Consider the following 16,534-nt stretch of genomic DNA (forward strand, 5'->3'; position numbering starts at 1 on the left):
TCGGTTAATCAACTTGAAATGTGGTCGTCAGAAAATCATATGTCACTAAATGAAGATAAGTGCAAAATAATGAACATCACTTTTATTAATGACCCTCCTCCTCCCCCCGATATCCTTCTTAATGGTAAAGTCCTTGAGCATACAGAAGTGGCATGCATACTTGGACTGTGGTTGACAGCGGATATGAAATGGGATAAGCACGTAGAGGTCATTACGACAAAAGCAAGCTCACGACTCTACTGGTTAAAGAAATTAAAACGTTTCGGCCTTCCCATCAACGACCTTTGCGAAATCTATTTATTATACATACGACCAACCGTTGAATATGCTGCCCCTGTATGGAATGCCAATATAACACATCAACAACCCGATAAATTAGAACGAATACAGAAACGTGCTCTAAGAATAATTTTAGGCCCTCAATACTCATGTTATGATGAAGCCCTTTCCCATTTTGGCCTCTGTACCTTGAAAACTAGACGAGAATCGCTAAGCCTTAAATTTGCCAAATCTCCGTTGAATTCGCCGACGTTTAGAAACTGGTTGCCCCCGCTACGGAAAGATGTTCACAACAGAAATTTAAAGGGCAATAATCAGCTCTGTATTCCGATGGCAAGATCCAACAGATATAAAAACAGCCCCATTCCATACTTCACTGCACTTCTGAACAACGTCAGGTAATCTATCAGTGTGTGGTAATTTTTATTATGATTATTGTCTAATTATTTTAATTATTTTGCAATGTATAGTAGTTTCTATAGATTTTATCAAGTGTTTTATTCATTTCTTGTAACTGCCTAATATGCATAATTCAGCGACTTGTACTATGTACAAGTCGCTGCAATGTATTTTAGTGTATTGCTTTCAATTGAAACAATAAACCAATTATATATAATTACACCAAAGTTGTTAGAATTTAATTCTATTAGTACACAATTCTCTAAAAATTTGGTGACCATACGATAAGTGCATAAAAAAGAACGCCAGTGTATCCATTACGATCGAAAGCCGGCTGGGGTTCGCGCGGACCCCAAAAGAAAATCAGATATAAATATTTTTAAGAATGGGGGAAACGGGGTTTTCTGTACTATATTGAGGGACAACTTGTCTTTGTGGGTAACAATTACCTGAAATTTCAGAAAAAAATCTTTAGAAACAAAAAAATATTACAGCATATATAGTGCTGGGGTCCGCGCGGACCCCAGGTGTACTGTTTAGGGTTAACAAGAGCCGACTGATTGAGTTCTCACAAGAACCAGGACACCCAGCTTCAGTTCACAGTGAACCAGAACGCTTAGCTTCAGTGACACAGAGAACCACTAAAGAACTAAGGAAATGAAGTAAATACAGAACTATGCTATTCAGTCTTATCATGAGACAAGGGTTCTATATGTTATCTGGCTCAAAAGAACAAAAGACATGAGAGGAAATTCCTACCAACAGGTATTAACCTTCGAGGTTTACAGATTAATATAGACAATTTCAATAATACGAGTGTGGCATACCGTTCGAGCTTTAGTAATGGCTTCTCCAAGTAAAGTGCCTCCACCCAATGGCATGATGCCCTGGATTTTCTCAAGGGTCGCGTTCTTGTTTTGATAGTTTTTCAGCAAGGACTCTTGTTTAGTTTGATCGCTGTACTGCGCCAGACCGATGTGCGTCTCGTTGTTACGTAGTGGCAACCTCTCGACGATTTTCTCGGTGACATTTCGAACTTTCAGGAAGCCTGGCATCCCCACGCTGTCCGAACTGTCCAGGAGAAACACCAGGTCCCAACCTGGCCCGTTCAGCCTGTCCAGCCCAGAACCAGTACCTACATGAACGGTAAAATTGTTTGTTTGTTTGTTTGTTTGTTTGCAAATAATCAGAGAAAAGAACAATAAAATGAACATATTACAGTAAAATAGGATATGCAGGGGAAAGATAAGAAGCCATAATGGCTTGTCCGTGATCTTCTCCCGACTAGATTAATTGACAACTGTAATAATGGTAACAAATCAAATGGTAATAATAAATAACAATAAGTAATTGGTAAATAAATTAGAAACGGTATGTTAAAATTTAACAGAGGTTTAACTGAAGTACAAACATAAACAAAAAATTGAAGCAATAACTCCAGAATATATAAATGAATTTTAAATTTAAATCTTATATAACATGTAACGGAAAATTCAAACGTATACTTTATACTCAAACTTATATAAAATTAATTCTTATCATAACCTCATTTTGTATTATTATCACCTCTTATGTATTACCTCTTATCTTATTGTATTCTATAAGAAGATAATGTATTTTTACATGTTGTATGTTTGTACGTTTGTCTGTATTCCTGTAGGTTGGCTGTTACCAGCACGAGCTGCCTTGGCTGACCCAGTGTAATGAGTCGTTAAAAAAGTAAAATACTTTGACAAGATGCTAATTTTCTGGCATTTTTTCTAAGCTGAGGCAAAACTAGAACACGTGTAATGTTAGGACAAGAAGTCGTGCAAACAAGCCAGTTCTAATTCATTTGTTTGCAAGTTTGGAAAATTCTACATTTTTATCATGTTTAAGAACAACACGAGTCTTGACACTTATCTAAGTGACACAATTGGTATAATGGCATATTATGTTATGTTGTAACTAAAAGAAAACCATTTCCATTTTAGCTTCGAGGAATGCCAATAGTTTGTGCTGCAAACAACGTAATACTATGCTGAACTGGTAGTATATACGAAACTGAAGATCACCTGCCATTCTGTTAAGATTCGCCCATTCTAACAAATTTTTATTTTCAAACAATAAATGCCAAAAATAATGTTTTAACGAATGCATGCATAAAGGAATCTACACGGCCCAACGCGCTAGCTTGGGCGTGCTGACGGTGAGACCTTTTGTAACTGTACGGGAAAGGTATCGACACGGCCCCGCGCGCCTGCTTGGGCGTGCCGACGGCATGACCTCCCGTGACTGCACGGTAAATGGATCTACACGGCCCACGTGCACGGGCCAGCCTGGGCGTGCCTATACGGCGAGACTTCTTGTAACTGTACTGTGGGAAAGGTATCGGCAAAGCCCCGCGCGCCTGCTTGGGCGTGCCGACGGTATGACCTCCCGTGACGGCACGGTAAAGGGATCTACACGGCCCCGGGTATATGTATGCTGCCGGATGAATAACAATAAAGCAAATAGTACCTGACTGTCTAGTTGTCAATCCTGGGATTGGAGTTGTCGCATTGTATGCTGTAAAAACAAACAATATCCGGTCAAAAAAAATCTTCAGGAAAAATAAAACTATACATGTGGTCGGTATAATTACTGTTGCTAAGTTCTCGTATATAACACGTATCACCCCTCTATCTGTTGGATGGAGAAGTTGGACATGCAAACAAGTGTTTATTACCTTCGCCAAGAAGGTTATGTTTTCGTTGGCGTTCGTGTGTCTGTGTGTGTGTGTGTGTGTGTGTGTGAGCACGATAACTCAAGAAGGCTACGATGGATTGTCTTGATACTTGGTAGGTGGGTAGGTCTTCATGAGACGTGGAACTGATTAAATTTTGGGCCCCCTAACGGCTTGTTATGGTACTGCAGCTGAACTTCCGGTTTTGATATCTCGTGATCTAGACATGCTGGGGTGACGAAATTTGGATGGTAGGTAGCTCTTGTGCTGGGGAACGAGTGACGTGAGTTTGGACCCCCTAGCGGCTTGCTCTGGAATTGCAGGGGCATTAGTTGAAAAATGTTTAAAGGCGGATAACTCAAGAACCGATTGATGGATCGTCGTGATTTTTGGCATGTAGGTAGCTGAAGTGATGCTTGACATAATGTTATTACAATTATGCAAATATTAATGTAATTTGCATAATTGATGAGGAAATTCTATAAATCAGCTGCATTCCATGAGAGGACTATTCAAGCTTGTGATATATGTAATGCAGAACGGCAGAAATACAGGCAGATATCGATTATGCAAATGAAGACTTAATTTGCATAATTAACGAGAAAATGTTATAATTACATAGTGGTAATGTCTGGAATTTCATACTTGGGATATTTGAAAGTTATGTGAAGGTGAACATTATTAAACATAATTTATTCAAATAAGGACCTCATTTGCATAATTTATGAGGACATGCTATAATGGCATGCATTGATAAGATAAGACTGTCTTCTGGTGTAGAATATGATCAACAGATATAATTGATGCAATATAGGATCCTATTCGCACAATCAGGGGGATTCATCTATAATTTCTTAGTCATAAAGGCTAACATCATTTGGCGAAGGTATGAGATCGTGGAACTCTAGTTTACTTATTTATTCCATCTCAATTACTTTACTATATATTTTCTGTACGATTTCAATTGTTTGTAACTTTTACAGAGAGAATTACAAAATGCAGCTGATAAACGTACCACAGTTGCGTCCGAATATTCCGGGGGGACACTGACACTGGTATCCCGAGGGAGTCGGATAGCACACCCCTCCATTCAAGCACGGATTGGGGGTGCACGCCGCTGGAAATGGATAGAAAACTCACTATATGAATAAGTAGGATTTATGAGGTCTTATTCTATATTAGGCCACACCGACTTAATTTTATGGATGACATCCGCGCGCGCATTGATTTTCGCCTGTCGCCCTCAAAAAAAAAAGATCACCCCCACCGAGGCTCTGGCCTGGCTCTAGGCCTGGGTAGTCCATGGTAGTCAGCGACAAAACGGAGCCGGTGGTAACCCTGACGGCACCCAGGCTATCGAATTCGAAGCTCCACGACTCAAGAACTCAGTACATAAGTACATACCGATTCATAAATGCCTCAAAAAGCAAGCATGTGCCGGCTTGTCGTATATGTCGCTAAGTACTGTCGCGAATTTACAATACCAGCTTTGTATTCCTGTGGCTTAGCAGCATTTTTATTTTTGGCCGGAATTTTTTTTATTCGCCCGCGCGCACTAGTTTGGGGGTCTTCAGAGGATGTCATCCATATAATAAAATTAAATCGGTGTGGCCTTAGGTCGTATCCTATACTTCTTTGTACCATGTGCAATTGTCGAGCAATAAAGTTCAAAAGTGCAATAACCAGTTCATGTCCGTAAAATGTACAACTACGTCAGTCAGAAGGGTACGACAGACACACGTTCACAAGGTTGAAATTCTACCTACAAAACGGGTTTTTGCTCATGTGTAATCAGATTAGAATAAATCAGATTGCGATGTCTCACAAGAAGCTATGGAGCTCGGAAACGCACAGTCTACATTTCATTTTCATTATTCGTTTTCAACAGAAAGATGGACTTTTCACGGTAATGACAGATTCAATTTGTTTGCGGTTAGTTTAGTAGGGTAACTTGAAGAAGGTTTTACTGACGTTTGCAGGTTGGAACAGTATTACTCCACGAGCCGGTGGAACTGCTGAAGGTGCCAGTGCAGGTGAGGGGAGTTGTTCCGTCCAGGACGAAGTTGTCGTCGCAGCTGAAGTACATCCTCTCTCCCTGGTAGATCGTACCGCGCCGTATGCCGTTTGCCGGATTTGCGGGACGTGTGCACACGTCGGCTGCAATAAGTTAAGATACGTTTCTTGCAAATTACTGTCTGAAGGCAATTGCAAATAACAAAGGATAAAAGAACATCTATTAGAAACAGAAGGCCTATTTAAGGTCTGCTTACCAACTGGCAGTACCGACGCCAGAACTGACTTCTGGGGAAGGCATCAGAGCGTAAAAGCAGACTGAAGATGTCGTTACCCGACGCCAGGAGGCGAGCCGCAAAAGAGTGCGTCAGCTTTCGCCTCCTGGCGTCGAAGGTGTCGACACCCAACTGGGCAAAGAGCAGGCTGAGACATGATGATTTTGAAAGCATCGTGGTAAGCAACTCGCAGCCTCTGCAACACACCTGCGCTATAGTTGCATAGCTGTATGCAGTACATGGGGAACAATGTGCTACAAAGAGTATACGCTTAATTGTCTAAAACTCTAGCTATGTCTAAAACTATGTCATGTGATGTGATGTGAGCAAACAAAAACTAAAACAAAGATCAGCCATGAACATACTAATGTCAGCCTAATGTACTCTGTTGTGATCTAGTGGCTCTCCCCTGTGGTATTCGTGGTGCAAGTTGTCAATGAGTTTCTTATTCGCATGCACAGCCCATGTGATTAAGATCATTGATACCATCATAACATCAGTTTATTGGACAGTCGGAGACTAATTACGTGTACAACGTTTGGCTTGATGTCAGTTGCAGAGAAAAAAAGGACGAAATGACAAGGAAAGGGCAAACATTCGGAAGGACATAATTATAAAACGGGATTAAAAAATAAAAAAGGCTTGGTTATTTCACCTAGGCAAAACCACCTCCAGATGGCTGCGACCGTCTCCACGTGCTGGGTGTCATTCGTTACTATCCGAACCTTGTAGGGATCTACCGCCATGACCCTCAGAGCCTGGCGGTTCACCGCGTCGCCCGCCCCGACGGCGAAGGTGGTGATCCCCTGCTCACGCACGGCCTGGGACGCGTAGCTGATGTCATCAAACGTCATGCCGTCCGTCACCACGATGAGCGCATCGGGCCATTCCGCGCGGCCGCCGTTTGCTGTAGAGAAGCTAACCTGGTGGACAATGGTAAGGGAGTTAATAATAATAATAATAATAATAATAATAATAATAATAATAATAATAATAATAATAATAATAATAATAATAATAATAATAATAATAATAATAATAATAATAATAATAATAATGAAATAAACAACGTATCCACCAAAGTACCTGACAGTCACATTCTGAGATTGTTGTATTTCCTACTGTAGTGTTAGTCAAGCTTGGACCTCTATGCAGGTGTATACTAGTACGTGATGACGTCACATTGACGTAACAAAAGTCGGTATGAATTATCATGTTACAACATGGCATTTATCTTCAAAAATATTAGAGACGTATTGTCAACCAAACTGTTATTTTCTAGAAAGCCAAGAAAGAATAAGTACCTCTTTCACGTAGGTAAGTGCACTCCCGGCAAATGTACCACCGCTACGCCGTTGAGCCGCATTGATTGCTGTTATGACCGCAGACTTTGTGTTGTACGTATTGAGATCAAAAATCGCCGCCGGGTTGTCGCTGAACTGGACCACGCCCACGCGAGTGTTGCCGCCGTCGGTGAGGAGTCGGTCGGCGATGTCGCGGGTCAGGTTCTTGACGCTGCCGAACTTCACGCTGCTGGTGGAGTCCATGAGGAACACGATGTCCCAACCCTCACGAACGAGGCGGTCACAGTTCCCAGCTAAGATGAAACAGATTGTTGTTATCATGAAAGTTCATCTGTGTTGGTAGTTACATGTTTAAAGTTAAAACTTTTGTTCCAACACAAAAAATTCTTTCACCTAGAGCTTTCGACCAGTCACTCTGGTCTTCCTCAGTAGACTGACCCAGTGAAGCTTGTCACGTGGCATCTTTGAAGTGTGACGTCAACACTGGGTTAAAGGTATCTAGTGTACGTTGCTGTTGTTTTTTCCCAAATCGTTAAATGTTTTCCTATCAGCATCGCAACCAACATGATAGTTGATTTGACCAGAATAGAGTAAAATCTATAAATTTTCATGTCTTTATGATATCTGCACGTGATGTTACAGTAATAATGACGTAAGTACCCCGACCAGCCTCGTAACCCCTGCTCCTCCTATTGGGTCAGTTAGTCCTCACTACTTGTGAGGATGTTTCTGAATCAGGGAGAAGAGTTGCTGTTACAGTTACAGGCTAGCTCTATGCCTAGATGTGGCCAATGGCCTTGCATTGAGCGACACCGTTAAAAAAAAAGTACACAAATTAAGATTTTCATGGCAACTTGCATGTAGGAGTATGAAAACAACATGGCGGATAATATTCAGGTTACAGTTGATGACAAAGCCCTATATATGTACGACAGTGACTTTTGTACACACTCCATTATTTTTTGCGTTATTCAGGATTGGAAACTTACTCCTTGTTCATACTAAGACTTGCAAATATTTACTTCAATATTTAGCCGGTTTATTACTTAGCCGGTTCACGACACTACCAGGACCCGTTGACGTCTGACATTCGCACTGCGCCAGCTTCCCTCTTTTGGAACCTCTCACAAGCTTCTGGAAGCGGCAGTAATGAGTAGATATGGGCCAAATAACCTGATAACATGCCAGGGTAGCTGGTCCGCGAATAGGTAAAACTCTCCTGGCATGTTACGTGTCTATTTGACCAACTTCTACTCTTCCCAGCCGCTTCCCGAAGCCTGGTACAGGCTACAAGGATTGTAGCTTGCACTGGCCTGCAGCTGGACACGATTTAGATGACTAATCAGGTGTGAGGTATGCTATCTACCTGAATCCGATTTACAAGGCTTAGTATAAATAGGGCCTTATTGACCGTGCCTCTGGTCCCACAAGCACCATGTATACATGTAGTACCCTACATGAACCAACCAACCAACCAACGTCATTGAGCCGACTATCATGAGAGATAGATAGATAGATAGATAGATAGATAGATAGATAGATAGATAGATAGATAGATAGATAGATAGATAGATAGATAGATAGATAGATAGATAGACCGAAGTCTGCTTAGATAGAGGAGGCGAACTACGTACGTATTGATAGACGCTGCATTCATTAATTCTAAAGTATACCTTGGCATGTTGGAACAGGATTACTCCATGTTCCATCAGCTTGGCACGTCGCAGCAGCGACGCCGTTTAGTGTGTATCCCGGGTTACAGGTGAAGGTTACCCCGTTCGGGAAGGAGACCGCTCCGGTAGGACTCACCGCTCCGTTAGCTGGGGCCGCCCGAGCCGAACATTGGACCGCTGCAATGGCAAATAATGACAGCAAATTGTGGGCAGGGAAATTTCGGCACTTGGTTTTTTTAGGCAAACCACTAACAATACATAAACAGTCGCAGTGCTCGCTCCCCGATGCGTGGTCATGCTAAATAGGATACCATTTTAAACAACAAGAATCGAGGCTTTCAAATACAGAATAAATAAAGTGCAATGGATAAAAATTATAGGTAGAGGTAGTGCTGTTCAGTTGGTATCCCGGGTTGCATTTAAAGGGTACCATGTCAAGGTAGAACCTAGCTCCGATGTGACGCAGGACTCCGAACGCTGGGGCCGTCAACGCCGGACATATTGTCTGGCTGCAAAAGTTAAATAGTCTTGGTTAACTGGTATACAGCCCTTCATACCCCACTTCGCATGAGAGGCGCAATAAACGTTAAACCGCTGTGCCGTCTGAATGAACTTTATTCTTGGATATTCCTGGATTCTTGCGAATTAATGCATTTACCTTCTAATACCCTATTTACTATGCGGTGAATCTGTCTAAACTGAAGTTCAATGTTAGCATACATGTAGATGGACTTGAAAGTCATCTTACGATTGCACGTTGGTACAGGATCACTCCATGTTCCGTCAGCTTGGCAGGTTGCAGATGCAGCGCCTGTCCGTACGTATCCCGAGTTACAGGTGAAGGTGACCCCGTTCGGGTAGGAGACCGCTCCGGTAGGACTCACCGCTCCGTTTGTTGGGGCTCCCCGAGCCGGACATTGGACCGCTGCAATTATCAATAACCTTTTATGATTAACGGATCTAACGTTATTTTTTAACTGGAAATCCTAACACGACGCTTGCTCGTTTGATAGACACTTTGTATATTTGTCCACCATCTTTTCAATATTGTGAAATAACGAGTTTACCTTAAGTGTTAAAGCTTCTAACATTATATAATATAGGGTGTGGGTACGTTTCTTAACTACAATTTGATGTTCAACGCTAGCATACATATCAACGTGAACGTCGCCTTACGTGTGCATGTTGGAACAGGACTAAACCATGTTCCGTCAGCTTGACAAGTTGGAGTAGCAGCGCCGTCCAGTGTGTATCCCGGGTTACAGGTGAAGGTGACCCCGTTCGGGTAGGAGACCGCTCCGGTAGGACTCACCGCTCCGTTAGCTGGAGCCGGCCGAGCCGGACATGTTCTGGCTGAAATGGAAAGTGAACAAAAAATCCTCTGCAAAGCCTGCATATAAAATCATAATATGTTAAACATGCAGGTGTACACACACACACACACACACACACACACACACACACGCGCGCGCGCGCACACACACACATACACATTTCCTATTTTTCATCCTATCTATTTATGTCGAATTGTATAAACTACGTTTTGTTATTTTATTATTTTGTTTGGAGGTCAACTTACTTTGGCATGTTGGAACAGGACTATTCCACGTTCCGTCAGCTTGGCACGTCGGGGTAGCAACGCCGTTCAGTGTGTATCCCGGGTTACAGGTGAAGGTGACCCCGTTCGGGTAGGAGACCGCTCCGGTAGGACTCACCGCTCCGTTAGCTGGGGCCGTCAAAGCCGAACATTGTACCGCTGCAATGTGAAGTAAAAGTAAGTCTCATTCTACGTACTTCACAATTGGTCTCATTCTACGTACTTCACAGGTTGTGTATATAAACCTGCTTTCCCCTCTGGTCTCTCAGTCACTGACGAAAGCTAGTGGATACTAGCTGAAACGTCTGACGTTTTCAAAATCATATCCAGTTGCTTGAGTAACTGTTTTTTGGCGAACTTCACAATATCTCATATATGCGTTTTGTACAGTGGGGTATGTTACATTTAGATGAGTAATCAACAACAAAGGGCCCTTTGGGTACTGTATACTGGTACCAACATATCTAGTACGATGGTCGTTAGTAGACGTCTGTTTGCGAATGTTTGAACGTTCACTTCTCATGATCACATCGCTATAGCCTCGGTCACAACCCTAGTACGTGCTTTTTGTCCGTACGTTTTTTTGGGAGGCTACGTCTGCTACGTTTTTTTCTGAAAACGTGGTAAAGGAGTGGAATCGACGCACTTCACTCGCTCGATTAGCAAGGTGTAAGAGTGTGGTCTGCACGCCACGCCTGGCCGTGAGCGGTTGCGTGCATCGTTCGTTGCGCAAGTGGTGAGTTGTACGTGCTCACAACGTACGATCTCTGTGCGATTGCAACTTTACCGTAAGGAGGCCGTACTCACAAGTGCTTCCTCCATACGGGGCACGCACGTCGCTCGTACTAGCACGCACGGGCAGTGAATCCGCAGACCGCACGTAGAAAAGGTTTTACATGCACTTAATGTTCTACGGCGTGTCTGCGTACTCCCATATCCGTTGGATTCCGTACGGAGGTGGTACTTACCACGGACGGATGCCCTACGTTTGCCCACGTTTTTGCACGTAGACAGCATGCAGAAGCACGTACGGCGGGTTGTGACCGAGGCTTATATAGCATGTATAGTATAGGTGTGTAAAGGCTCATTGATTGCGCTGTTTTGTAAATGTTGAGTCAAAAGTCATCTTACGTGTGCATGTTGGAACGGGATTACTCCATGTTGTGTCAGCTTGGCAGGTGGTACGAGCAGCGCCGCTCGGTTGGTATCCCGTATTACAGGTGGTCGTGACCACGGTCCGGATGGCGGTATCTGTGGTGCTGAGCGCTCCGTTAGCCGGGGCCGTCAGAGTTGGACATTGGATCGCTGAAATGGAAAGTAGAGAAAGGAACATCTTGTCAAATCTAAAAACCAAATCAAATCTGTTCAACAGGGTAGGACATCTAGGAGTCACGTCGACACAGTTGCATTCTAGCTTCTATCAGCCTGGTCATGCAGCACTGGCATTGCCCGACAGTGCTAGAGCAGTGCCACATCTAGGAAAGTGTATGCCCGATAGGACATAGACTACTGGGCAGGACGCCAAGAGGAACTGTTACAGGCGTGGTACCCACCGTTACAAATGTTCTCCCTTATAGGTGCGGCGTGTGAGTCGTCCATAAGGAAGTCATAGTCCGTCAGTCTGAACACCCTGCTCGGATCACCAGCAATAGTTTCTAGAGTTGCTTGACTAATGTCACTTTCCTCGCCAACTCCCACAGCAAACACGGTGATGCCCATGTCGCGTATCAGTTGAGAGGGAACGATGACGTCGTCCTCAGGTACACCGTCGGTTAATACCACCAAAAAGTCAAGAGTACTACTCCGCCGGCCGTTTACTTCGAGGAAGGAATTGTTGCGCACGTAATCGAGACCAAGTCCTGTGTAGGTACTGCCTCTGTCGTAGGGAATGTTGCCAATTTCTTCCAAGAGTTCGACTCTGGTGTAATTTTCGTTGAGCCTAACCCAAGTAACCTGCTTGTCGGCGTTGCTGAACGTCACAACACCGACCCTTGTGTCGTTTTCTCCGAGAGTAAAATAGTTGACTACATTCTGAAGAAACAGCTTTGCATCATCGAAACCGCTTGTCCTGAAACTCTCCGAGCTGTCTACAAGGAAGACCAGGTCTACCGGATAAGGGCACAGGGTGGCTGAAAAGATACGTTTAATATAGTTGACATGTCACGAAATTGAACAGTGATAACTTCATGGTTTGAATCAATTGTAGCTAGTATCAACATTGCATGATTGGTTGATTGCTCAAAAAGAGCATTTACGTTGATTGGTCAAAAAGAGCATTACATTGAATTGTCAAAGAAGAGCATATATATAAAATCGTCAAAAAAGAGCATTTACATTGAACGGTCAAAAAATGAGCATTTACATAGAATGGTAAAAAGGAAACCTTTACATTGAATTATCTAAGGAGAGAATTTAGGCCATATTGATTTGATTATATGGGTGACATCCGCGCGCGCATGAATTTTCGTCCGTTTCCGAAAAAGTTTTCGACCATACAGTAAATCGTACAAAATGAGCAAATATATGTCGTATGTTGCAAAAAAAGGTATTGAAGAACGATACTAATGTCATAGAATGCCGATATCAATTCAGGAAAAGAAGAAAATGTGAATAAATGAAATTGATGAGTCTATTATTATTTGCCATATCATACTCTGTGAGTTTAGTCATTTGTTCAACCTTTATGACCACGTAGATTTCATAATGAAGGAAACATTTTCTGCCATTTTTTTTTCATTCGCACGCTCGCGTCAGTTTTGGGGTTCCCGGAAGATGTCATCAATACAATCAAATCAACATGGCCTTACATAGAATGTGCGAAAAAAGAGCATTTGCATTGCTTGTAATCAATGTCACTGCAATATATGAAGTTCTGTGCATACCTTATGCATTGTAAATACACATATTTATCAATGTGAAGTATCATCAGAGAAAACCCATCAACATTACACGGTATTTAAATTACATATAGTCATAATGTTGTAACTCTATCTTGTTCTTTTTTCAAGTTTTCTGCTACATAGATTGTGAATAAGATATAAGCACACTTACGTAATGCTGGTGGAAGCGTGGAGGCTGAAAGATAAAAAGGGGGTAATATACTATTTATAAGTTTACTGAGATAGCGACCCTCTATCTCATTCATTCATTAGAAGTATCTAGTTTATGTAGTGTATGTAGTGACATAATGCGATACGTTTGAGACAACCGTTATGACGTGTGAAGGTAGTTATCACGGCTTTTGACTTAAATTGTTTTTTTTTTTATGAAAAAATGAGATGAAGGAATGAGAGGAAGGACAAGGCAATATTGTAACGATAAGACTCCAAAACATTACGCAAGTCGTTTGAGGCAGGCCCTGTCAAAATTCTGGTTCTTTTTGTAGTCAAATTCCTCAGCATTGGGAGGGAGGGGGGGTTAGGAACCATGTCAGACAAAAACTACCACTCCTGGTGTTGGCAAAACCGCCTTACAGTATAATATTTTTTTGCATGAAAACGTGCACCTGACAATATGTGTCTTTTTCTATGAGTCCATTACATCGAATATGAAGTAAAAGTAGAAATGATCTCCACATGAGATCCATTCTGTCACGACCATGCTCCGTCAGCTTGGCCACGAGACATCCTTAAAAAAACGTCTTTTTGACAACGTTTAAATATCAAAAATGGACGACTCCTCTTTTGCTCTTAGCGTGCGCTTGTAACACACTCCATTTTGCTAAAAACTACATGTCAGTATCAAACTCGTCTTACGTGTGCATGTTGGAACAGGGCTACTCCATGTTCCGTCAGCCTGGCACGTCGGAGCAGTAACCCCGTTCAGTGTGTATCCCGTATTACAGGTGAAGGTGACCCCGTTCGGGTAGGGGACCGTTCCGGTAGGACTCACCGCTCCGTTAGCTGGGGCCGCCCGAGCCGGACATTGGACCGCTGCAAGGGAAAGTACAAACAGAAACAATGTATATTACAAACACACAAATTTAATGTATGTATGTCTTCTGTTGAGTAGAATAGCTATTTCCAGATGAGGAATCGATTTTTTTTTTGGCCACAAACCTACCTAACTGGCATTATAGGTTCTACATGTATAAAGAGCGACGTCACCAATCGTAAGTAGACGTCTATTTGCCAAGAATCAAATGTTGAAAGGGCCAATCCTTCTTATTTTCTCACCACTAAAGTATTGGCGTCAAAAATTCATTTCGCTAGAAATTATTAGCGTAATCTATATTAGTACCGAATTCATCTTACGTGTGCATGTTGGAACAGGATCACTCCATGTTCCGACCTGGCAGGTCGTAGATGTAGCGCCATTCAGCACGTATCCCGAGTTACAGGTGAAGGTGACCACGGTATTGTAGGAAGTCGCTGTGGTACTGATAGCTCCGTTAGCCGGGGCCGTCAGCGTCGAACATTGTCCAACTGAAACGGCAAAATATTCATGTTCTGATACCTAGGTACAGTAACTATATACTGACAAATAAGTGATACAAATAATTAGGTACTATACAAAATGCAATGCACTGAAGTCAAATGGGACTTCCGTCAGAAAAAAAAACTTTTTTGACAATTGAATCTTGAAAAGAGCCTCCCCTTCGTACTTTTCCACGAGAACAGGGTAGGTGCTAAAATATCACATTTTAATAGCTAAAACTGCCTGTACTGATATGACTGTCAAACTCATCACACCTGTGCATGTTGGAACAGGATTACTCCGTGTTCCGTCAGCTCGGCATGTCGTATCAGCAGCACCACTCCGTACGTATCCCGGGTTACAGGTGAAGGTGACCACGGTAGGGAAGGCGTGTGGCCCGAGAGGACTCAGAGCTCCGTTAGTTGGGGCAGTCAACGCCGGACCACCCTCCCGAGCAGGGTTAGTGGCTCGGCCCGAAAGGGTCCTCCTCCACTAACCCTGCCAATCCTGATTCGATCTGAGCCTCCAGCCCAGGAAGCCTATACATATTAATGAGCTTGCCTTATTTGGCACATGCTCTATCTTGAGACTGTAGCTCCGCCGCTGCTCTGGCTGCGGCTGGAAAGCCCATGTAGCACAGACCTTTCCCTCCGCCTGTCCTCACACTAAGGAACACGTCTCGTCCATCAAGCAGTCCCTGCAGCATGCTTTTTTGGTGTTCGTGAAGCTGTTCGACGCCGGCTGAGAAAACATTACCAGCCGCCATATTACAGGAAACCCAAACCAGCGATGTAAGACGTAACGTGATTGGCTGTCGGATTCCCAACGACCTTTGCCCTTAGCTTTCCACAAGTGAAAGCTGTGTCTTTAATTGGCTGAAAGCTTGTTATAGGCTTCCTGGGCCGGAGGCTCAGATCGAATCAGGATTGGCAGGGTTAGTGGAGGAGGACCCTTCCGGGCCGAGCCACTAACCCTGCTCGGGAGGGTGCGCCGGACATGGTCTCGCTAAAATTGTCAATAACCTGTTATTATTACCTCCACGATATGTCATGGAGGTTTTAATTTGTCGGTCTGTTAGTCAACAAAATAATTCACGAACGGATGGATGAATTAGTTTCCTACTTGGTGTGTCGGTAGGGTGTGGCAAAAGCTGGAAATGATTAGATTTTGGGCCCCCTGGCCTTGTCCCTTCCCTTGGTAGTGCAGCACAACTTCTGGTTTCGATAACTCGCGATCTGGACATGTTGTGATCATGAATTTTATAAGGTAGGTAGCTCTTGTCCTTGGAAAGACGTCATGTGAGTTTGGGCCTACTAGCAGCTTGGTCAGGAACTGCAGGATGGTTTGTTTGAAAACTCTCTGAGAGAGGATAACTAAACAACCATTTGACGGGTCGTCGTGATTTTTGGTATATAGGTAGCTTAAGTGATGACACACACGAGTGGACTTTAATTATGCAAATCATGATCTAATTTTCATAATTAATGAGGAAATGCTATAAATCTGCTGTATTTCATACTAAATATGGGCACTGTATACGAAATTTATCTAGAACGACAGTCGTTGTTAGACGTCTGTTTGCCAATGTTTAAACGTTCATATCGTGGCCTCACTTCTCATGCTCTTGCCACTATAGTTTAAAAGTTCCTTTTGCTCGAAGTTGATATGTGACTATGTGTCATCTTACGTGTGCATGAAGGAACAGGATTACTCCATGTTGTGTCAGCTTGGCACGTCGGAGTAGCAGCGCCGTTCAGTGTGTATCCCGGGTTACAGGTGAAGGTGACCCCGTTCGGGTAGGAGACCGCTCCAGTAGGACTCACCGCTCCGTTAGCTGGGGCAGCCCGAGCCGGACATTGGACCGCTGTAATGGG

General features: G+C 43.2%; 1 protein-coding gene across 1 annotated transcript in view; it reads right to left on the reverse strand.

Moving 5' to 3' along the window:
- Nucleotides 1–532: 532 nt before the first annotated feature.
- The window catches only part of LOC109472010 (CUB and sushi domain-containing protein 3-like), a gene marked incomplete at its 5' end in the record, with an annotated part of 31,331 nt that continues 15,329 nt past the window's right edge, over nucleotides 533–16,534 (reverse strand). Inside the window, 14 exons of the mRNA XM_019771581.1 lie at nucleotides 533–552; nucleotides 1,550–1,813; nucleotides 4,398–4,499; nucleotides 5,354–5,539; nucleotides 6,326–6,593; nucleotides 6,975–7,267; nucleotides 8,648–8,776; nucleotides 9,824–10,000; nucleotides 10,227–10,403; nucleotides 13,991–14,147; nucleotides 14,535–14,668; nucleotides 14,936–15,103; nucleotides 15,657–15,665; nucleotides 16,348–16,524. Of these exons, the coding sequence (XP_019627140.1) occupies nucleotides 533–552; nucleotides 1,550–1,813; nucleotides 4,398–4,499; nucleotides 5,354–5,539; nucleotides 6,326–6,593; nucleotides 6,975–7,267; nucleotides 8,648–8,776; nucleotides 9,824–10,000; nucleotides 10,227–10,403; nucleotides 13,991–14,147; nucleotides 14,535–14,668; nucleotides 14,936–15,103; nucleotides 15,657–15,665; nucleotides 16,348–16,524 (2,261 nt within the window). The remainder of the gene's footprint in view (nucleotides 553–1,549; nucleotides 1,814–4,397; nucleotides 4,500–5,353; nucleotides 5,540–6,325; nucleotides 6,594–6,974; nucleotides 7,268–8,647; nucleotides 8,777–9,823; nucleotides 10,001–10,226; nucleotides 10,404–13,990; nucleotides 14,148–14,534; nucleotides 14,669–14,935; nucleotides 15,104–15,656; nucleotides 15,666–16,347; nucleotides 16,525–16,534) is intronic.

Source organism: Branchiostoma belcheri, unplaced genomic scaffold, assembly GCF_001625305.1.
Source record: "Branchiostoma belcheri isolate BF01 breed outbred unplaced genomic scaffold, Haploidv18h27 scaffold260, whole genome shotgun sequence".
NCBI classification, from domain to species: domain Eukaryota; kingdom Metazoa; phylum Chordata; class Leptocardii; order Amphioxiformes; family Branchiostomatidae; genus Branchiostoma; species Branchiostoma belcheri.